This window comes from Urocampus carinirostris, chromosome 2 (genome assembly GCF_059441175.1).
Source record: "Urocampus carinirostris isolate Australia breed hairy pipefish chromosome 2, RoL_Ucar_1.0, whole genome shotgun sequence".
Classification (NCBI taxonomy): Eukaryota; Metazoa; Chordata; class Actinopteri; order Syngnathiformes; family Syngnathidae; genus Urocampus; species Urocampus carinirostris.
This window is the reverse complement of record NC_142350.1, coordinates 58,777,339-58,800,570: the sequence shown is the minus strand read 5'-3', so window position 1 is coordinate 58,800,570 and position 23,232 is coordinate 58,777,339. Positions and strand designations below refer to the sequence as shown.

General features: G+C 41.8%; 2 protein-coding genes across 2 annotated transcripts in view; both read left to right on the top strand.

The window, feature by feature from the left end:
• The first annotated feature begins 1,028 nt into the window (after window positions 1–1,028).
• hacl1 (2-hydroxyacyl-CoA lyase 1) lies at window positions 1,029–21,197 on the top strand. The gene is made up of 17 exons (XM_088328105.1): window positions 1,029–1,217; window positions 3,173–3,277; window positions 3,346–3,386; window positions 3,444–3,524; window positions 3,615–3,687; window positions 3,748–3,825; window positions 3,983–4,077; window positions 5,290–5,402; window positions 5,468–5,603; window positions 6,210–6,315; window positions 6,496–6,579; window positions 6,664–6,765; window positions 7,886–8,040; window positions 15,766–15,924; window positions 16,011–16,118; window positions 16,211–16,397; window positions 19,908–21,197. The coding sequence occupies exons 1-17, from the start codon at window positions 1,161–1,163 to the stop codon at window positions 19,938–19,940; spliced, it is 1,713 nt and encodes a 570-aa protein (XP_088184231.1). The 5' UTR covers window positions 1,029–1,160; the 3' UTR covers window positions 19,941–21,197.
• Window positions 21,198–22,263: 1,066 nt separating this feature from the next.
• The window catches only part of colq (collagen-like tail subunit (single strand of homotrimer) of asymmetric acetylcholinesterase), a 29,263-nt gene continuing 28,294 nt past the window's right edge, over window positions 22,264–23,232 (top strand). Inside the window, exon 1 of the mRNA XM_088328104.1 lies at window positions 22,264–22,446. Coding sequence (XP_088184230.1) covers window positions 22,332–22,446 — 115 coding nt within the window. The 5' untranslated portion in view covers window positions 22,264–22,331. The remainder of the gene's footprint in view (window positions 22,447–23,232) is intronic.

Below are 23,232 nucleotides of genomic sequence, written 5' to 3'. Positions count from 1 at the left end.
CCTCAAGAGGGGTAACCGACAGCAGGACACACAAATACAATAACAAAGAAAATAAAAGGGAAATAAATAGCAAAAAAAATAAAACACACAAAAATTTTTGGACCATGGCCAACCCAATTGCCCAAACACCCAAACAAGTTAGGCACCTCGGCACCTAAGTTGGTCATGCTTTCGTCCCTCCAGATGAAACGGGACACCAGAAATCGGCCATGTCACTCGGATCAGGGTGACACAACACACTCTTTTGTTCAACAGCAGGGCCCGACAGCTTTCACTGGTTTACCCCTGCCGCATCATACAGGTGCCCAGCCCATCCTTAAGAACATGTCCACAATCCCACTATCCTTTCAGCACTGTATTCATACAGCACGAATATTAAATCATATTCATATATTTACATTTATAAATACTTTCAAAATAAAATGGAATAATATTTAAAATGAATGCCTATTGTTTATCACATCAAGGGCTTTGAACTATAATCAATTTAATTTTAAAATAATTTCACAAAGTGCTGTTAATTTTCGATATTTCAAATGCGTTTTTAATTTAAACATTATTTAAAAATGACAAATAAGAAAGATAAACTCAAAAGCAGTCAAATTTCAAGTTTTATTTTTTTGTTTTGCTTTGGAAAATATCTTTCCTGTAAGAAGAATTGTAATGGAAAAAATCACTTAAAAGGTTCTGCTTCTGCCTTTGGACACCTGACTACGGTGCAATATAGTATTGAATTGTAAAACTGCGTGCAAATATTTAGTTTTATTTTTGCTAATTCTTTGTTGCTATTTTGTGCCGTTTCCAAATAAAACGTCAAATAAAAACTAACTAACTAACTAACTAACTAACTAACTAACTAACTAACTAACTAACTAACTAACTAACTAACTAACTAACTAACTAACTAACTAACTAACTAACTAACTACTCCAAATAATTATATTTTGAGCATCAGTGTTGTTGAATTAGGTTTTGCATTGCGCAAACAGAGTAAACAGAGTCTCGTCTCATTGGTCCAAAACCCGGAAGTGATTGAACAGGCCAGGTTGTAATGTCAATAACAGAGTAGACCTTCGTATTTGTTAGTAATTCGTACCGAGTAAGATTAAAAAGAAAAGCACTTTGAAACTTTAGTTAAAGATTTTTGTTTCTGGGCATCCATGGACGACGACGAAGTGACGGGAGCTCAGCTCATCGCTGAGGCTCTTTTAAAACAGGTCAGTTGCACTGAAAGATTTGGGCACCGTTACTCAAATAATTCCTTCAATTATGAAGTTGCTCTCTTACTCTTTGAAATACAAGGTTTATTTATTCATTTTTCGACCAATATTTGTTTTAGCCTCTCTGTTTTAGGGATAAGTGAATGCGTGTCAAAGTTCACTGACTGACAAATATGTCCGGCTTATAAATTAAGTTATAGTGCTCTTATTAAAGTGCTGTTATAATCCCAATTAATGATAAGATGGCTTAACAGAGATTCCTGGCTCAAAGTGTTGTAGTCGTAAAGAACTCAACTGATATTGATTTTTTTTAATGTCACATTTAGAATTAAATCAAATCAACTAAAAAGCAAAACAAAACACCTCATGTACAGCCTACACTACATAAAACATAGACGCCCTCGGGTCACAACGAAAAAGGCTTTGTAAATTGATAGTGTCACTTAAGCAAATTCGTTTTTAAGTTATCTTGCTGAGAAGTGCTCGTATTAATTGCATTGCATGACTTTGTCTAGCCTTTCTCTCACTCTAAAGTCATCTGGGTGGACACTGCATGATCCCAAGAAGATGGCGTGATTAGTTTTGGTTTAAATGCAAACTTTGATTGTATAAAAGAAACAATGTATTCCCTTCTTGCCTTTGGATATGTTTTAAGATGCTGTACTGGAAATACTCCTTCAAGTAATCTCATACCTGTCAACCTCCACGGCTCCATGCCCTTACAAAATGTTGTATTTTCCCTTACAAAATACAAAATAGGCAGCACGGCGGCGCATTGGTTAGCGCTTGTGCGGCACAGTTCATGTCATGGGAACCTGTCGTGGGTTCAAATCCAGCTCCAGACTTCCTGTGCGGAGTTTGTATGTTCTCCCCGTGGGTTTCCTCCGGGCACTCCGGTTTCCTCCCACGTTCCAAAAACATGCATTTCAGGTGAATTGGCCGGTCCAAATTGTCCCTAGGTGTGAATGAGCGAATGAGTTGTCTGTCCCTGTGTGCCCTGCGACTGGCTGGCAACCAGTTCAGGGTGTCCCCTGCCCACTGCCCGGAGATGGCTGGGATGGACTCCAGCCCCCCCGCGACCCTAATGAGGATAAGTGGTACGGCTAATGAGATGAGAAAATACAAAATAATTTTACACCATATTTTTTTCAAAAGTGTTTATTTATGTAGTTTAACATGTTGTATTGTACGTGTGTTTCGTTATATCATATATATTGTTAATTAACATTTTGTTGAGAGATACTGAGTTGCTCGACATGAATGAGGTTTATTATAAAAAAAGTTCAAAAATTAAGTAGCTTGGACGTTCACTGTAGAAGGAAAAAATACATGCAAATATAATTAAGTAGAATAATACATTTTCTTATTCAAATTATGAATTCCTTTTCTGCATTACATGATTGTTGGTAATATACTGATTAAAGGGATAACCACAAACCTGTCTTTTTTCATTTTTCTCCTTTTATACTTTTTTCTTAACTTCTTTATACAACAATAATGATTAGTAATATAATGCATCAAAGCAAGTGAGCCGTTTGAGAGCCGGCTCTCTTTAATGAGTTGAGCCGAAAAAGCCGGTTCTCTAAAAAGAGACGGACTTCCTTTCACTACATAACTACCACATGAAATCCGAGGCGGCAGATGCATGCGTACAGTAGCATCAAACCACTCGCTTCGTTTGCAACAAAAAAAAAAACGATACCGAGATAAAGGCTAACGCGGCGAACTCGTTTGACTTGATTGATTTGCCGTTTTGTCATAGTCGGTGTATACCGGATGGTACCCATAATTGACAAATTTGCGTTTACCGTACAGATTTTCTTGTACGTCAAACACATCTTAAAATGCATAGTAAATATACTTTGTATGGCAAAAATGTACAGGTTGACAGGTATGTAATCTGCAGATTTCAGGCATACATTTTCCTAAATTTCATATAAATTTTTCGACAGGAAGTAAAATACATGTTTGGGATTGTTGGTGTGCCTATCATTGAAGTAGCCATGGCTGCTCAGGCTGCAGGGATCAAATATGTTGGCATGCGCAATGAACAAGCGGTAAGATGCACTGTATAATTCTACTCCCTCTGTACAGGTTATGTTTAATCCGATTTTCAATGCTTTAGGCCTGCTATGCTGCGTCTGCTGTTGGATATCTCACTGGAAGGTAGAGCATTGTCATGCTGAAATGCCAGCTTTATTTAATTTTCTTCTCTTCTCCCAGACCCGGTGCTTGCTTGGTAGTTTCAGGACCTGGACTCATTCATGCTCTTGGAGGAATGGCCAACGCCAATATGAATTGCTGGTATCAGTACATAAAATTTTCAAAAAATATTTTTGCCGCAGATTAAATTTTGTAGCATAATACAAAAATGTGTTTGTCTGTCACCTGCAGGCCAGTTGTTGTTATTGGGGGGTCATCAGATAGAAGTCAAGAAACGGCAGGAGCCTTTCAAGAGTTTCCACAAGTAATACAACTCTTGATGATTATTATATATACAAACTGTGCTAAAAGTTTATTTTTTTAGGTGGAAGCTTGTCGTCTATATAGCAAATTCTCTGCAAGGCCAAGCAGTCTGGAAAGCATTCCTTCAGTGATTGAGAAGGTAGGACATCCGTTTTGAGAAATGGAGCCCTTCTTTTGTTGAGGTATTTATTTGATATCGATTATATGCGAGCAAATATTTTAGTCTTTTTCAAAGCAGAAAGATGTTCAAACTTTGTTACGGATATTATTTGTTATATTTTTTGGGCTCTGCACAGGCTGTTCGCACAAGCGTTTATGGAAGGCCAGGTTCTTGTTATGTGGACATTGCAGGAGATATGGTGAATGCAAAAGTGAACAGAAGCAAAGTCAGGTTTGTCATATTGTACCTTGCAGAAATATTCAGCCCCCTTCAACTGTTCACCCTTTTGCCACATTTCCTGCTTCAAACAGATACAAAATGTATTTTTTGTGTCAACTATGAACAACAATTGGGTCACAATCGTGAAGTTGAATGAAATTGATGAAATGATCCAATGTTGTCCTATGATTGCCATAAACAAACTGGGACACACTTCAAACATGTGGAAGAAGGTGCTCTGGTCAAATAAAACCTAAGTTGCAATTTTCTGCCAATGGAAAACAATATGCTTGGTGTAAAGCAACACAACTCCTCTCCCTAAACACAGCATCCCCACTTTCAAGCATGGTAGTAGCCTCATGGTTTCTACAGCAGGGACCAGAAAGATGGTTAAAATTTATGGGAAGTTGAAAGGAGCGAAATACAGCACCGTTAAAAAAAACCTGTTCGAGTCTGCAAAAGACTTGAGACTGGGACCGAATATTTATCTCCCAACATAACAATAATCAAAAATGTATAGCTAGATTTACAATAGAATGGGTCACAATTATACATATTTAGGAATAAGAATTGCAATTTGGGCGGCACGGCTGATGAGTGGTTAGTGCGTCTGCGGCACAGTTCTGAGGTCCTGGGTTCAAATCCAGCTACCGGGACCTTCCCGTGCGGGGTTTGCATGTTCTCCCCGTGCCTGTGTGGGTTGGGCACTCCGTTTTCCTCTCACATTACAAATACATGCATATCAGGTTAATTGGCTGGTCTAAATTGTTCCTAGGTGCGAATGAGCGAGTGAGTTGTATGTCACTGTGTGCCCTGCGACTGGCTGGCAACCAGTTCAGGGTGTCCCCTTCCCACTGCCTGGAAATAGCTGGAATGGGCTCCAGCAGACCTTACTGGGGATAAGGGTTGCAGATGATGGACTGATGGATGGATGGAATTGCTGTGTCAAAGTCCAAATCTGAATCAACTTCAGAGTTCGTGAGCAGAGCTTAAGATTGCTCATCACAGGCGCTCTCCATCAAACCTCACTGAGACTGAGCTGTTTTTCAGTCTATGTGCAAAACGGTGACATACCCTAAGCGACTTGCAGCTGTAATTGCAGCAAAAGGTGGCATTATAACCTATTAATTCAAGGGGGCTGAAAAATATTGCACAGCCCATTTTACAATCTTTTAATTAAGGAAAAGGAGTATCTAGTCAATTATTTCCAAATGGCTACTGCAGGTTCGTCCACTGCTGTCTGCCCCCTCCTGTCTGTCTGGCCAACCAGGATGCAGTTGTGGAGGCCATCGCTGTCTTGAAATCGGCTAAAAGGCCTTTGATCATCATTGGCAAAGGTAACATCAACTGCATGCATTACGTCATGATAAGAAATGCTCTAATTCCTGATTGCGGCCCTTAGGTGCAGCCTATGGTCGAGCAGAAGCCGGTTTGAGGGACTTTGTGGAATTGAGCCGACTGCCGTTCCTTCCAACTCCCATGGGTAAGGGGGTACTCGCTGATGATCACCCCAACTGTGTGGCGTCTGCACGCTCAAGGTAGACTGAAAATAGGGCAATATTGCTGATATTAGCTGCTCAGATTCGCTAAAATTAAATCACTGACTCAACTAGGAATTATTAAGAGGCTGAAAGGATCTAATAGATTAATCTAATGTCACCATGTGTAAAAAGCAACTTGGAATACATGATAATGAATCTTGTTCGTGACCCTTTATGATTTCAATGTGCTATCTTGATTGTGATAACCCACTGTTTCCTCAAATAGAGCACCTGTGGGCTGTGCTTCATTTCCCCCCCTTCTCTTTCTATTAAAAAAAGCTGAATGCTATGGGTAGGCAGTTGTTTACGACTTATTACAGTATCCCTATAATAAAGTACCAGATCATATAAGTAAAGGTTATTTTGATTCTCTTCACCCAACTTTATACAATACTCTAATAGTTTTATCCTGCAAATTTGGAGTTGAGTCAATATTAATTTAATTAAATACAGTCATTTTACACAATTCTAATCAATACCACATAATTAATACTACAAGTTTTAGCTTTGTGCTTATTAGAAATGTTTTTAAATGCAAATAATCAACATGATTCTGTTTGCTATCTTTGTTTTTCAACTCAAATCAAACTGGGTAAAATGAAGAGCTCTTCTTCAGGCAGATGTTGTGCTGCTTCTCGGAGCCCGGCTCAACTGGATGCTCCATTTTGGTTTGCCACCTAGATTTGACCCAAATGTCAAGATCATCCAGGTTTGCAATTACTAAATGAAAATCTTTTTTTTAATTTCACTATGATCTTTGGTACTTTCTTGTGTGTTTTAAACTTGTAGGTGCAATTGACACAACCGTAATGTAGAAATCTTATTCTGATTTGTTGTGCATTGAGTTGCTCAATGGTTCCTGTTGGTACACTATGTTCTATATGTGCAGGTTGACCTTTGTCCTGAGGAGATTGGAAACAATGTCAGGCCCGCTGTTGCTCTTTTAGGTGACATCAATGCAGTTGTCAATCAGGTGCCTAACTCTCAAATGACCCGAATATTTCTCTGATTTTAGATTCAAAAAGGACATCATTTATTATTGTCTTTTTTCCTACAGCTGCGGGAGTGTCTCAGCAAAGACGGCTGGATGTATCCTTCGAACACAGAATGGTGGACCAATCTTAAGGAGAAAATGACGACTAATGCCAAAATATCAAATGTGAGTTTTGTGCATTTTTTGAGAAATGTAAAAGTAGAAAATAATCATAATCCTCTTTGTATGAAAACAGGCTGGATGTGGTCTTTTCTAAAACCCGATTTTTGAAAAAAGCTATAACCCTCCCTTTTTGATTTGTTTTGCTTAAAAGGACATTGAGTATCTTGCACATCCTAGTGGCAAAAAATGACTTTATTCCTACAACAATATTGATTTGAATGATAAGCAAAATACATGATTTTTTTGGTTGATCTTTCTTCGCCACATTGACTATTTACCCAAGTGCTGTAATTTATTTGTTCATGCGTAATGTAAACACAATTGGGCTTCATGACGTGTCTGTGTTCTTGGTAATAATCCAAGGGCAAGGAAAAACTCAAAACCTCAACATAAGGTTAATGAAGAAACTCGAAAAGCTTTAGCTAATTAGCGTAGCTTTCTATTCCACTAATATTTGGCAATTTCACTTTGTAATCCCCACTTAAGAACGTATTCATGTTGTATATTAAGTTCTTCTAATAAACATTGCATTTGCAGAAATGTCATAAATTAGTCACTAAATTATACCAGTGGCACTTTTTGTCCTACTAGACCCTACTAGTTCGTGCCAGTCACAAGCAGACAAATTACTGCTTATTACTAGTTTATTGAGGAATAACATCTTACTAAAGTTGAATACACGAAAACAAGTGCATGGCCTGTTAGAATTATTTTGCACGGATGCTAAAACTGTAAGAGAAAGTTATCTATCGATCCATCTCGATCTATTTATTGATCTATGTACTGAATGTTTGCTTTTCAAACATTGTTAATTTTTCTTTCTTTTTCTTAAATGGACATTGTAAATAATTTAGCCCCTCTTAGTGGTAAAAAACGTCATTAAAAACTATTGATTACTAAACACTGTCCCTTTATTAATAACCAGAATACAACCTTTTTCCTGGCAGCTCTGAGAAAATAATGTTATACCACAAATGTTTTTCTGGACCTATTTACTGGAAACCTACTTAAATGAAAATGGAGGTTTGACGCCAATAACCATCAAAGGCGTGGAATGTGATTGAAATTAAAGGTTTGTAGTTAAAAAGTATTTTTTTCTCCTACTTTCTCTGAATCACCACAGGCACTCGCTCTCCGGTCAACGCTACCCATGAACTACTACACGGTGTTTCACCACATCTCACAGTTTCTTCCCCGTGATTGCATTGTCGTCAGCGAGGGCGCCAACACCATGGATATCGGACGCACCATGTTGAATAACTACTTACCTCGACTCAGGCAAGGAACGTTTCATTACAGACTTGTTGTGGAGTTGTTTCAAATGAATAATCAAAGCAAGAATTATCCCGACTTGCAGAGTATGCTAAAGCATACAATACTTCTTTTAATAGTTTTTCGTACCACATGTTACCATTACACAAACTGTCACCTTGATTTAGGATATTTACTTTTTGTACAGAGGAATATTGCCTCTATGTCACAAAAGGCCATCCATATAACATTTTTTCTTGACATCTTTCATGTTGATTCATTCATTTTTACATGATCATTTTCACATTTATACATGATAAAGTTCAGGTTTTTATGTGATATACAGACGCTTACTTACTTAGGACCATTCCACTTACATAAAACGGTAGATATGACATTTTTTTCGGGATGTTGAAAAATATCTGGACATTGCTGTAAGTTAGATTTTGTATTGTTCATATTTTTCCGAGTACAGGACAGTACTGTAGTGCTTCTTTCCGCTGCTACCGGCGTGTGGTGGCGCTATGAGTGGTCACCCACCATCCACCTCGAAGAAAAAAATCCGCTTCCTCTTCCTAGTTCGTGTGTAAACATTCTATACTGTATGTCCAGCGCGCTAAGAACTTTCACATTTATATTGCTTAATATTTTGTGCATCTATTCGATAGCGTTGGTCTAAAGTGTAAAGAAGAGGTGAGTCGTTTCTTTTGAAATGAAAGTGGAATAAAACGCTTGATGCGGTTGAGAAAATAGAACACTTTTTTTCGGCCACTTGCTACCACGAAAGCAGTACATCTTGAAGCGCATCTCCTCAAAGTAAGTTAAACTCAACTTTATCTATCTTTATAGAGCATATTATTTTATAAAATGTTTATTTTTTAGTACAAAACAATACAGGTTACTTATACAAGCCTTAAACATACTTTTATCAACCTTAAACAAACAAAATATTGTCGTGATTACCTAACTGGAGCCACCTGAGGTAATCAGCTGGTGTGCTGGAACACGATTTCCTGATTGGTGGAAGCTTTCTACATAAGCTGTCAGCGTCCAGAGATGGACGTTCGAGTGTACTCCTCGTTTCCCTGAGTGAGCCTCCAACATTCAAGGTACCACGATCCCTTTGTGTATTCCAAGTCTGATTCTCGTTGCCTGACCCTTGTCTGTTAAAAGTTTACGATCTACTCTTCCGTCCCGGCCACCGACTTACCTGCTACGTTACTCGTCACGCGTTTTCACCACGGAGTTGCCATATCGTCCAAAGAGGCTTTCAGCTACCAAGAGACGACGTCCCAAGCCTGCTCCACCGAACCTTGTCCAAATAAATCCTTTAACTGACGCTATTGGATCCGAGTGCTTGTTCTGGTCCCTGACAGAACACTCGAACCAAAAAATGGATCCAGCGTCATTTTTTCCCACCTCCGAGAAATGCGGAAATGCCGAGCAGGAATCCGCGCTACAGCGCCTACTACATACCGAAGGCGCGGTACAACAGATCGCCCATGACGTATCCACACTGGTCCGGCAAGTACAACGTCACCAACAATTTTTTGAGCAACAGTGCGAAGCTTCCCCGGCAACACGACCACAAGATCCGGTTCCGCCTCTTTCTGATCAGGTCGGCAGTGTTGAACCACGAGTAGGTTCGCCAGAGAGATTCAATGGAGAGCCCGCCCAGATCCGCCCCTTTCTCATAAATTGCCGATTAATTTTTGATCTACAACCGCGAGCCTTTGTGAACGAAAAGACGAAGGTGGCCTATGTAATAAATCATTTGACTGGCAGAGCCCGCCTTTGGGGAACGGCAGAATACGAACGAGGGGCGACAGCATGCACCTCTTTTAGTTTGCTAAGCCAGGAAATGATTAAAGTATTTGATTCTGGTTCCTCATCAGTCGATGCTGCTCGTTCCATCTTGAACATCCGCCAGGGGAGACGCTCCATTGCCGACTATGCCATTGACTTCCGCACTCTAGCAGCCCAGAGTCACTGGAACGAAGAGGCGCTGGTCGACGCCTACCTCCATAGCTTGTCCGGTTATCTCAAAGACGAATTGGTATCCCACGCTCCTCCGGTAACTCTTGACAACGCTATCGAACTGACCGCCCGGATCGACCGTAGGGTCCAGGCAAGACGCCGAGAGAGAGAAGATCCCAGCCAATCCATCACCAGGCAAAGTCAAGACATGAGTAGGATACCGAACCCCCCAACCACTTCTACCGCACCTCATGAGATGATGGAGGTGGACCGCACCTTTCTCTCCGTCGAAGAGCGCCAGCGAAGGCGTTCCGAACGGTTATGTTTTTACTGCGGCGGCCAGGGACATAGGGTGGTAAATTGCCCGTTAAAAGCCAACGCTCGTCGGATATAGGGGACGTCCGATTGAGCTCGGCTTTAGTATCGTCCCCCAAGACTGATAGACCTGTTCTCCGGGCAAATCTCATTATTTCCGGTTCATCTCAGCCCTTCCATGCCCTGATCGATTCTGGCGCCGAAACAAATATCCTGGATTTGTCACTCGCACACAAGATGGGGATACCTGTTAAAACCCTTCCTAACCCGGTATCAGCTCGGGCTTTGGATGGTCACCTATTAGGCACCGTATCCCAAATAACTGAACCCATAGAACTACAGTTGTCTGGAAATCACAGAGAGAAGATCCGATTTCATTTACTTCACTCCCCTAACCAACCCCTTGTTCTGGGTCATCCTTGGTTGGTGCAACACAACCCCCATTTCGACTGGCGCACTGGGTCGATACTTGAATGGGGCATGGACTGTCACCAAACCTGTCTGCGAGCCGCTCCTTACCCAAATCATCCTGTTTCCACGAGGGCCCCACCCAATTTGTCCAAGGTCCCAGCCTGTTACCACCACCTACGGGAGGTCTTCAGTAAAGCTAAGGCCTCTTCCTTGCCCCCTCATAGACCTTATGACTGCGCGATTGATCTCCTGCCTGGGTCCGCTCCTCCTCGGGGCCGCCTCTACTCCCTGTCCATTCCCGAGAGGAAGGCCATGGAGGAGTACATTTCCGATGCCTTGGCGGCTGGTATCATTCGACCCTCCTCTTCTCCTGCAGGGGCGGGGTTCTTTTTTGTGGGAAAGAAGGACGGGTCACTCCGACCCTGTATAGATTATCGGGGCCTTAATGAAATCACAGTTAAAAATCGCTATCCCTTGCCTCTGCTTGCCTCTGCATTTGAGCTTCTACAGGGGGCCACGATCTTCACTAAACTTGATCTGCGCAACGCCTACCACTTAGTCCGTATCCGGGAGGGTGATGAGTGGAAGACAGCATTCAACACACCCACCGGTCACTACGAGTACCTGGTAATGCCGTTCGGATTAACCAATGCTCCAGCCGTTTTCCAATCCTTGATAAATGACATTTTACGAGATGTGCTTAATCGTTTTGTTTTTGTGTATCTGGACGATATCTTAATTTTCTCAAAGTCCCTCGATGAACACCGAAAACATGTCCAGCTGGTTCTCCGTCGTCTCCTAGAGAATTCTTTATTTGTCAAAGCAGAGAAGTGCGAGTTTCACGCCAAGACAGTCTCGTTCCTGGGCTACATCGTGGCGGAGGGGACCCTTCAGATGGATCCTGCGAAGGTATCAGCAGTCACCTCTTGGCCTGTCCCTGAGTCCCGGAAAAAACTCCAACAATTCCTTGGTTTTGCCAATTTCTACCGGAGGTTCATCAGGAACTACAGTTCGGTGGCAGCTCCTCTCACGCTTCTTACCAGCCCTAAAGAGCCATTTCGGTGGTCTTCCGAGGCTAATGCAGCTTTCAACCGTCTAAAAACTCATTTCTCTACGGCCCCCATACTCCAGGTGCCTGACCCTGCGCGCCAACTGGTGGTGGAGGTGGACGCCTCAGATGTGGGAGTGGGTGCTGTCCTGTCCCAGCGGTCTGACAAGGACCAGAAGATGCACCCGTGCGCCTTCTTTTCCCGGCGGTTGTCCCCGGCCGAACGCAACTACGACGTGGGGGATCGTGAGTTGTTGGCCGTCAAGCTAGCCCTGGAGGAATGGCGACATTGGTTGGAGGGGGTAACGGTGCCGTTCATAGTTTGGACTGACCACAAGAACTTAGAATATATTAGATCGGCCAAGCGGCTCAATCCTCGCCAGTCACGTTGGGCCCTGTTTTTCACCCGCTTTAACTTTACTCTGTCCTACAGACCCGGATCTCGTAATGTGAAGCCCGACGCGCTCTCCCGGCAATTCCAGAATTCCAATGAAACACCTCAGGATCCCGCAACGGTCCTTCCAGCTTCCCGTATGGTGGCAGCAGTTTCCTGGGATATCGAGTCCCGAGTCAAAGAGGCGTTACCCGATCAGGCGGGCCCCAGCTCCTGTCCCGAGGGTCGACTATTCGTCTCCGAACCCTTACGGTCCGAGGTCCTCCAATGGGGGCACAATTCTCACTTTTCTTGCCATCCGGGGTCGGCTCGGACTCACAGTTTCTTGTCCCGACGCTTCTGGTGGCCTACCATGGCCAAGGACGTTAGGGAATATGTCTCCGCCTGTCAAGTGTGCGCCCAGAACAAAGCATCCCACCAACGTCCGGCCGGTCTGTTACATCCACTTCCGGTTCCCCGCCGCCCATGGTCCCACATCTCCCTGGACTTTGTGACGGGGTTGCCAGTATCCGAGGGGATGACGACTGTACTAACTATCGTGGACCGGTTCAGTAAGATGGTCCATTTCGTGGCACTACCAAAGCTCCCCTCCGCCAAGGAAACTGCATTGATAGTCCAGCAACATGTGTTCCGCCTCCATGGCATCCCTCTGGACATTGTTTCTGACCGGGGTCCTCAATTCTCATCCGTGTTTTGGAAGGAGTTCTGTCGTCTGTTGGGTGCCTCAGTCAGCCTCTCATCGGGGTTCCACCCTCAATCCAATGGTCAGTCTGAGCGAGTGAACCAAGATTTGGAAACGGCACTTCGCTGTATGGTCTCTAGTGAACCGTTGTCTTGGGCTCGGCAATTGGCATGGGTGGAGTATGCTCACAATTCCTTGGTTAGCTCCTCCACTGGAATGTCCCCCTTCCAGTGCGTATATGGGTACCAACCCCCTATGTTCCCTAGTCAAGAAGAGGAAGTAAACTGCCCGTCAGCTACGGCGAACGCACGCCGTTGTCGGCGAACTTGGGCTCGTGCTCGGGCCACACTCCTTCGGGCAAGCAAGGCTCATTCCGTCGGGGCTAATCGACGGAGGAGTCCTGCTCCGAAATACCAGGTGGGCCAGAAGGTGTGGCTTGCATCAGCTGATCTTCCACTGAAGGCTGAGTCGAGGAAACTGGCTCCTCGGTATCTTGGTCCGTTTCCTATAGTAAGAATTATCAACTCCTCAGCAGTCCGTCTCCGTCTACCAAGATCTATGAGAGTGCACCCCACGTTTCATGTCTCCCGAATCAAACCCGTCAGCCAGAGCCCGTTGGCACCCATTCCACCTCCTCCCCCGGCCCCACGCTCCTTGGACGGGGAGCCTATCTATACAGTGCGCCGCCTGCTCCGCTCCCGACGCAGGGGTCGAGGCTTCCAGTACTTGGTCGATTGGGAGGGATATGGTCCGGAGGAGAGATCATGGATTCCCAGCAGGCAGATCCTGGACCGATCTCTTGTGGCAGAATTCCATCGACTGCATCCTGACCAACCAGCGCCACGCCGTGGTCGTCGTCGTAGGTCCGGCGCTGCTACCCTTCCACCGGCGGACCCACCCGCTACCGCCCCTTCAGATGCGGACGAAGGGGTGTCTATTCACTCGGAAGAATTCTGAGGTACTGTGCTGTTTGTTCTCAGTTTACCTGTGGATATTTTTTTTGTTTGTTTTGTGCGCTGCAAACGGATTTATTATCCGTCCCCGGGGATCGCTGGTGTGATGATGACCTTCTGGGGTTCATCGGACGACCTCTGGGCCCTCCATTTTGGATTATTGGTGATGTATTTTGGATTATTCGTAACTGGCCTGTGACTTTTGTTCCTTGGATTACCGGTGTTTCCATGTGACGTGTTTGGATTATTTTTTTTTTTTTTTTTCCCCTGGGGGACTTCTGGAGCCGTCCCTTGAGGGGGGGGTTCTGTCGTGATTACCTAACTGGAGCCACCTGAGGTAATCAGCTGGTGTGCTGGAACACGATTTCCTGATTGGTGGAAGCTTTCTACATAAGCTGTCAGCGTCCAGAGATGGACGTTCGAGTGTACTCCTCGTTTCCCTGAGTGAGCCTCCAACATTCAAGGTACCACGATCCCTTTGTGTATTCCAAGTCTGATTCTCGTTGCCTGACCCTTGTCTGTTAAAAGTTTACGATCTACTCTTCCGTCCCGGCCACCGACTTACCTGCTACGTTACTCGTCACGCGTTTTCACCACGGAGTTGCCATATCGTCCAAAGAGGCTTTCAGCTACCAAGAGACGACGTCCCAAGCCTGCTCCACCGAACCTTGTCCAAATAAATCCTTTAACTGACGCTATTGGATCCGAGTGCTTGTTCTGGTCCCTGACAAATATAGCACTGAAGCAATTTACGAACAAATTCAACTTACAAACGATCATCCGGAACCTATCAGCGTCTGGTAAATGGTTTCTGTTATTGGTACTTTTGTACAAAAGCTAATCGTGCTGTATTAAAAAACAGGAGAAATATCCTGTTTTTGGATATGTTTTAGGGTTTATTGTAATAATTTTAAAATGTTAAAATCATCATGTAAGGAAATGAAACTTTTAGGTAGCATGTAAAAAATTACAAACCCCTCAGAGAACATTTAAAAATGCGCCTTGCATGGCTGACTCCCTATTGGTGTGTGAGTGTGTGTGAATGGGTAAGTGTGAAGCACATTGTAAAGCGCTTTGGGAGGTCTTCAGTGACTTGAAAAGCGCTATATAAATGCAGACCATTTACCATTTAATACCTATGCAAAAACATTTACATGGCTTCTGCTTGTTATTGGTGTTTCAGGATTATGCTTACATACTTTATAGCATTTTCACATTTTTATGTTTTTGCATGATCATTTTTACATTCCAGGTTTTAGGTTCACACTACATGCTTAGTTTCACATTGGTACACGACTTCACTTTATAATTTGATAATTATGTAAATATAGATGTAAATTTTTTTATCTAGAAATTTGATGTCGCTGTTATTTTGTGGTGGCGCGGTAGCAACACACTTCTGTCGTCTACTTAGTTTTTTATTAAACTAAGTTTAACTTATTTTTTATCTTTTTGTTTATTTTCTAATGTATTCATAATAAATTTGACCTTTTTTTCACTAAAGTCATTGAAAAAAGGCATTTCAAGCAAGCTTTTACATTTTCACCTTGTTACATAATCTTTATAATGTAAAAAAAAACATCATAATGATCAAGTCAAGTCACATTTATTTGTATAGCCCTTAATCACAAGATGTCTCTGGATTACAATTACACGATCGTCAGATATTAAATGAACATGTGGGCAAGGAAAAACTCATAACCTCAGCATGAGGAAAAAGAAAACCTTGAGAAGGGGCCTCTGATAAGTTACAAATTTCAATATATTGATGTGATTTTGCTCGTTTCTTTTTCTGTGTGGCAGCAATACACTCCCACGTACCTTAAATATAGCATTTATTTTTATTTCAAAACAATGTCAAGTGTCCATTGCTTCACCGTTACTATTAACAAAACATGAATATGTAACGACATTGGAAATGCATGAATCATATTGTGAACTTGTCTTCTGTTTTGTGATTACTACCTTTTAGGTTGGATGCTGGTACTTTCGGAACAATGGGGGTGGGCCCCGGTTTCGCTATTGCCGCAGCCGCTGTGGCAAAAAGTGAGAACAAGGGCCAAAGGATTGTTTGCGTCGAAGGTGACAGTGCCTTTGGATTTTCTGGAATGGAAGTTGAAACCATGTGCAGGTCAGCAACTTTGCTGTCTTTCTGATACTAGCCGTTATTTTTCTCAGCATATGTAACCTTTCTCTTTTTTATATTTTTTATTTCAGGTATAGCTTACCTATAGTTGTGATTGTGGTAAATAACAACGGTATATACAGCGGAATGGACCTTGAAACGTGGAAAGAAATGGCAAAAATGGGTGATCTGACCGGCATGTGAGTAAAAAAAAATAACTCATTTATATTAAATCCAATGCAGTCTGCTGTGTTTTCAATCCTGAGTGTTGTGTTTGTTTATAAATAATCAGCGCACCTCCTGTTAGCCTCTTGCCTGAGGCTCGCTACGATCTAGTGATGACCGCGTTTGGCGGTCGTGGTTTCTTGGTGAAGACAGTAGAGGAGCTTCGAAACGCTTTGAAAATCTGCTTGAGCGATTGGGAGAGGCCGAGTCTTCTCAACGTGCTCATCGACCCTTCCTCAGACAGAAAGCAACAGGTACACAATATCAGGCCTTTGGAAAAACTTTGAGCTATTTATAACATATACTGTCTCATGCAGTGTTGGGCGTGTTACTGAAAAAAGTTATTAGTTACAGTTACTAATCACTTCATTTAAAAAGTCAATTACCCCAAAGATTACTGACACCAAAAATTAGCGCATTGCTCTGTAAGTAACTATGCAGCTGCAAATTACTGTATGTACTCACATATAATTGCTTTAAATAGCTACATAATAAAATAAATAGAAATAAATGTGTACACCACCCTGTGTAGGCAATGCACACTTCATATTTCTTGGCTTGGGCAATCTTGAGAGTTTGCAAACGAACACTTAGCCAAGACACTCCATATCCATTTTGTTTCTTGGTTTCAAACCACTCGAGGATCTCCTTCTCCATTTCAGGGTACTGGCCAATATGCTTTTTTTTTTTTTTTTAAATCTCCAGCTAAGTTGTATTGCAAAAATAATTTTACGGATAAAAAGATCAAAATCCTGCACACTTTTACCGTAATTTCTCTGCTCACGCTTGCCCCATTGATTTATTGTTAATACCCACACCTTTCTTCTTACACGGTGCCTATTATTCGTTACTGGTGACACACAACCAAAAATGAGCATATAAGCTAACCTTTTGGTTTCAGTATTTTATAGTTGTACATATGGCTTGGCGAGTATGTACGGTAAGGAGAATATCTACATGAGGAGAAATTTAGCGTCCTTGTGCTCTGTGATTTAGACGGCTCAACCATAACTCTAATCAAGTGTATTTATAAACACCATTTAGAGATTGCCCTCTACCAGATGAGGGATGTATGTGTCAATAACTCAATAATTGCGGACCTGCATTTATAAAGTAGCAGAGTAATGTAGTCATGGTAAATGGTCTGCATTTATTTATAGCGCTTTTCAAGTCAATGAAGACCTCCCAAAGCGCTTTACAATGTGCTTCACATTTACCCATTCACACACACACTCGCACACCATTAGGTAGTCTGCCATGCAAGGCCTACCTGCTCATCGGGGGCATTAGGGATTCAGTGTCTTGCCCAAGGACACTTCGACATATAACACGGAGGAGCCGTGGACCGAACCTCTACCTCCTGAGCTAATGCCGCTCTTAATGCACCAAGTAGTAACAACAGTAGAGTTACAAAATCTTATCACTAACGCGTTGCAGTACTCGTTATCGAGGAAAGTAATTGTGTTCCAGGAACGCGTTCCTTTGTAAGCTGATTTTTAATAAATACGAGGGTGAATCATTGTTTTTCCGCATGTGGCCTCTAAAGCCCCTTTTCCACTACACGGTTCTGGCCTTCTTTGCGTCTCCCGGCCTCTCCCCGAGTACCTTTTCCATTATAGGTCGGTGCTGCGTCTTGACGTCATTTCAGTGTCATATTTGGCGCGAATCTTCGGCAGAATCTTTGGCTAGAATCTTCTACGCGTTTGAGAAGCACACTCACACTCAGACAAGCGACAATGGATGAACGAACTTGGTAGTCTGTGTGTGGCTGTTTTTTGTAAAGCGACATGAAAGGCGTATCAATTTGGAAGCGCACCAATCAATGGTCAGCAGTGCGCCAACTTGGCGCACTAATCAGTGGTCGGCAGAGACGCACGTGACGTTTGAAGTCCCCGCTCTGGGGTATAGAACCTCAACAGAGAGGGTACCTGAGGCTGGGTTTCCAGGGAATAAGAACCAGTTACTATTTCATTATGGAAAACCAAAAAAGTTCGGGCAAGGCGAGAAAGCCAAGAACTACGTAGTGGAAAATAGGCTTAAGAGGTAGTGTTACACTTACTTTGGCACATCACTCAAACCAATCACTGTGAATACGGACAAAAAACACCCAGATTATATTTGATGTTGGTGAATTTTCAAGTATTTGATACAATACATCTTGCTAGTTTGGCAATTTATTGTAACTGCAGATTGAATGAAGCTACTTATGGCACGGTGTTCCACAGTATCTCTCATCCTTTTTGAGCCAAGGCACACTTTTTCATTGAATACATTTTGAGGTAAACTGCAAAGATGAAATGTCGAAAAAGAAAGTTCAATCAATCAATCCATTTTCTTCCGCTTACCCGGGGTCGGATCGCTGGGGCAGCAGCCTCACCATGGAAACCCAGACCTCCCTATCCCCAGCCACTTCATCCAGGGCAGGATCCCGAGGCGTTCCCAGGCCAGCCTAGAGACATAGTCTTTACAGCGTGTCCTGGGTCATCCCCAGGGCCCCCTGCCGGTGGGACATGCCCGGAACAACTCCCGAGGGAGGCGTCCAGGAGGCAACCTTATCAGATGCCTGAGCCACCTCAACTTGCTCCTCTCAATGCGGGGGAGCAGCGGCTCTACACAGAGTCCCTCCCAGATAACTGAGCTTCTCATCTTATCTCTAAGGGAGAGTGCAGCCACCCAGCAGGGGAAACTAATTTCAGCCACTTGTAAACCACCGAAAAAGGAATTAAATGAACACATTTAAAGTTATGTTTTAAAAATGTACTAATGTATTCATTTTTCAATATTTACCAAGACAAGGAACAAAGCCATGGCTGGAACTATAAAATAAATATAAGAAATATAACATGACTATATTGTATTATGTTTTTCCTATTAAAATAAGAAAATTAATAGTTGTGAAATTAGTTAAGATAATTGCAATTGGCACATTATTCATTTTTTTCTGATAATCAGAATAATTTTGCAGCAGAATTGTTCCACAGATAATGAGTAAAATTGTGGCAGGTAATTTACCTTATTTAGCTAATTTTTTCTTTTGTTTTGGACAATTTCCTGTGGCACACTAGACATGGTTTCACAGCACATTAGTAGGCAATCGTACTGATGGTAAAACCCTGGTGTAATGTGAAAAACCCGGACCAAACAGGGAAATACAACTCTTCTGGATTTGAATACTAACTATCTATTTACTTAAAAAAACATTGTTTAACCTCTTCTGTTAATATAACGATAGGTTACAACACAACTTAATGCATGGAGCTTATTTGCCGGAGCCGGGAAATGAGAACAGGTGAAACAAATAAGAAAATACTATCATATAAACAAAGACTTCAACCTCAAAGCTCTATGGAATTAAAATCACCAGTTGGCGATTATTAAAGACCAATAAGCGGCGCAGTGTTTATTTGACTGCAATGTGTCCCTGAGCGCTAATCCTTCCACTCCACAGGTGCACTGTGGAGCTGCCCCTTTCCACTCACAATCCCTCAACCTCCCATCAACTTGACCCCTCTATTTCTGGTCCCTTATAATTAGAAAGCGGGGCCCTCTGTGTTTATGTTGAATGTATCCTCGCAACCATCTGCGCTTGGTGGCATAGATACATTCAGGTGATGGAAGGTTCCATTGAGGTATTAAGCTACACGGTTGTGACCTCTTTCTTGTTATGCCATGGATGCCAAGCAGTCAGTCGCTTAGTCAAAATACCCTAAACTATAATTTTACTGGAAACTAATGTCAAATACCTTGTTTTTCTGTATTTTCAGGAGTTCCCTTGGCTCACCCGTTCCAACTTGTAAAGGAAAAGTGATGTCTTTCCACCTCCTGGGGACTAGAAAATATGATTGCTTCTTAATCATAGAAGGTTTTTTTCCATTACTTTAACTGAGTATGTCTGGTGTCGGAGAGAGCATTTTCAATAACTGTCAACTGCCAAATAACGTGGGCTGGCTTTTGATGGTTACATTTACAAGTGTCAGGGGGCTAATTTCTGCAAATATTTATTTTTAATTGTTTGAATTTTGATGATGATTATTGCATTCGTTTAAAAGAGATAGGGTTATCCTTTCTCATCTGAATCTAATGTCTTTGATATAAGTGAAAAAATGATACAAGTAGTCTGATATAAGTTAGAAAATATAGAAGAATTATTGTAAAATTCATTTTTCCTAGTTAAGTATTTTGTTCTGGTGGCAAATATTTGCTTCCATCTTTCTACATATAGTTTCTTGTCATTTTTCAAAAGTATATTATAACATTTGAAAGTTTTAAACAAGACGATTTCATTCAAGGTAAATGTTTCTAGTATTACAATTAATGTCTTAGGATGTATTTGAAAAATGATCTTTGGTCAACCAAAACAAAATTAATTGTGAAAAAATGAACTTAATTAGATTCAATCTGCCTTACCTGATAAGTTTGTTCATTATGAATTTTTTTTGTTTTGGAAAAGTGATAAAAAACAAGTAACACAATATAAAATACTTGAAATGTGCAATACAATACTTTTTGCAGTTTATTTTCGCAGTAATTAATGAATGTAGCACACTTTCTAATATCTACCGTGTGAACAGACTACAAAATTATGAAGGATATTATGATAGTTGGGCAATGTTTACAAGAAAGTGCTTGTAAAGGGCCTACGTTATAAGCGCTTCATAAAATTGTGCAATTTTGCAAAAACATTTAGCATTGTCCAAAAAATATATATAATTTTTTCTACACATAGGCATTGTTTTCTCTATGCTTGTTTGTATGTAAAAATGTGCGATACTGGTAAATAAAAATGTCAATTTAATGGATTTAATGCATATTAAACCTGCATTATGATAAAATCGAGTCAATGTAAATCTTTCTGAATTAGGAGTACTCCAATGCCTTGATTTGTGTTTAATTTTTTTTGTCTTCCTATGATTGTTGTTTGTGCACACAGTGTGTGCTACAGTAAACAAGGTTTTGTGTTCCGTTGTTTGTTTTTTTGACATTTAAGGTTTTCTCTCTCCTTTTATTTGGAGGTTACAATCAATTAAAACACCACAAATTTACTAAGCAATTGATATGAAAACAGAATAAAAAGGATGATGGGAGTAAGTTGAAGCTTATCTTGGTCCCGTCTGCTTGACACTTTCCAAACTACTGCCATTCCCGGTGTATAAGACGCACCTGACTAACACATGCACCTAGTCCATTTTTAAAGTAAAAAACATTCTGTACATACACAACATTCACCCTAATTTAAACCGCATGTGCCCAAGCTAAAACATGAGATATTTAAGAAGAATGATGGTTCACAGAAAGAGTTTTCAACGTTTTAATAACAAACACGCAAGTGGAAAAGGCATCGAGACAAAGCGACACAAGTAACAGCAAAAAACAGAGCTGGTTAAAAAACACACACTGGAAAAAAGTCACTGAGATGCTACAACACAAGTGCTGTAACACACTAAAAATCAGCAGCAACACAAGTAACACAGTGCTAAAGAAAAAGTCAAAAGAAAAAAATACATACATTAGTCGCGTTTCTGCATAAGCGAGAGATAAAATGGTGTGACAAAAGTTATGGTTTATAGTCCAGAAATTACTGCAGTTTGTTCAAGGAATTGAATTATAATAACAAAATAAACAAGTACAAATCACATTAGATTAAAAGAGAGAATGTGTTTCAGAATTATTTTCTGTTCTCAAATTTCCAAGTGCTCTGGGGGATAAGCAGGCAAAATATGTAGTAGGACAGTCCAGGAAAAAAACAAGGCTTAGGGTAAATACATACCACAATTGCTTAATAGAAAAATAAAACACAACAATCAAAGTAGCCATAAAGCCGCCACAATGTAACGTGAAAGCCTGTGCTAATGCAAAGATCACATAGGAAGGCAAACTGTGAGTGTGTCAGTGTTTTTTTACCCCCTCGTGAGGGGAGTGGAAACAACAAAGGCACCCCCTGCAGTAGTAGAGATCTAATATTGGCACCCATAAGCAGCTGGCAGGCCGCCTTCTGTAATTTTAGCGCCCACAAACGCGGAGAAAAGGTTTAATGGGCATTGGCGGACGTGCCCCCTTTTGCGGGGCGTTAAGACAGCACAACGGAGAGGAGAGAGAGAGAGGGAGAATGGGGAGGTGAAGCGCAGACAGGAAGGCAGAGAGGAAGAGAGGCTGGCTTTGGCGTCGCCAAGTAAGCAAGTCGGGCAACTATGAACGGCGGCGGCGGCATGACTCCTCAGGCACGTGGATTCTACCTGACTCTGTGCTTCTACTATGGCCTGGTTCAGTCGTCCTTCCTGGACAGCTTTAGTTCTTTCCCGGCGGGTGAGTAAGCTGCATGCACAAATTAAAGAAAACAAGCTGACAAATGTAATAAAGCTTAGTTTTGATTGACAGTCGGGAGTATCTTTGCAGCCAGGTCGAGTCTTGTTTATTTGTATAGCCCCAGAAAGTTACAACATCCCCTGATCTGAAACCTACATAAGGGCAAGGAAAAACTCAAAAACCTCAGGATGAGGGAAATGAAGAAAACTTGAGTAATTCCACTTCTAGGATGACCAGGCTGCAATGGATGTTGAAAGGGCATCAACAGACAATACACAGACAACATTCAATTTAGGTAATAACAGAATGTCCAGTTGACAGCTTCATGCCTCAAAATCTTGTGCCGGTACGATGGCTCGAAATGCATGTGCACTGTGCAACAACCAGGCTCATCCTTTCCCCTCTAGGACATGAGTATAAGGTCAACATGACTCTTACGCTATAGAATATAAGTATGTCTTACCCATTGACTTAACACTTCCACGGAGGTTGCAGATCGTATCACAGAGTGCAGAGCATTACACAGCACCGTGGCCATATGGAGAAGGCTCTTGGACCTGTGCATTTCTTCTTGGCTCTTGTTATCACTAGTAGACCAGCGTTTACAGAGAGGGGACAATCAAGTCAGAAAAATATGAGGGAAATGTTCATGCAAAATGTTGTATAGCACTAACAGAACCCTAAAATCACATCTTAACCTGACATTAAGTGCAGTGCAGGTCAGCTAAAATCAAGGCAATGTGATCAAACGTTCTTGTATTGGTTAAAACCCTCTTTAGTGTTTTT

Bases quoted from the DNA above. Each gene is read 5' to 3' on its own strand.
- hacl1 (XM_088328105.1), top strand. From the start codon at position 1,161: ATGGACGACGACGAAGTGACGGGAGCTCAGCTCATCGCTGAGGCTCTT. The intron at 6,766-7,885 runs GTGAGTTTTGTG...GAATCACCACAG, and splicing joins CTAATGCCAAAATATCAAAT to GCACTCGCTCTCCGGTCAAC. The intron at 16,119-16,210 runs GTGAGTAAAAAA...ATAAATAATCAG, and splicing joins ATGGGTGATCTGACCGGCAT to CGCACCTCCTGTTAGCCTCT.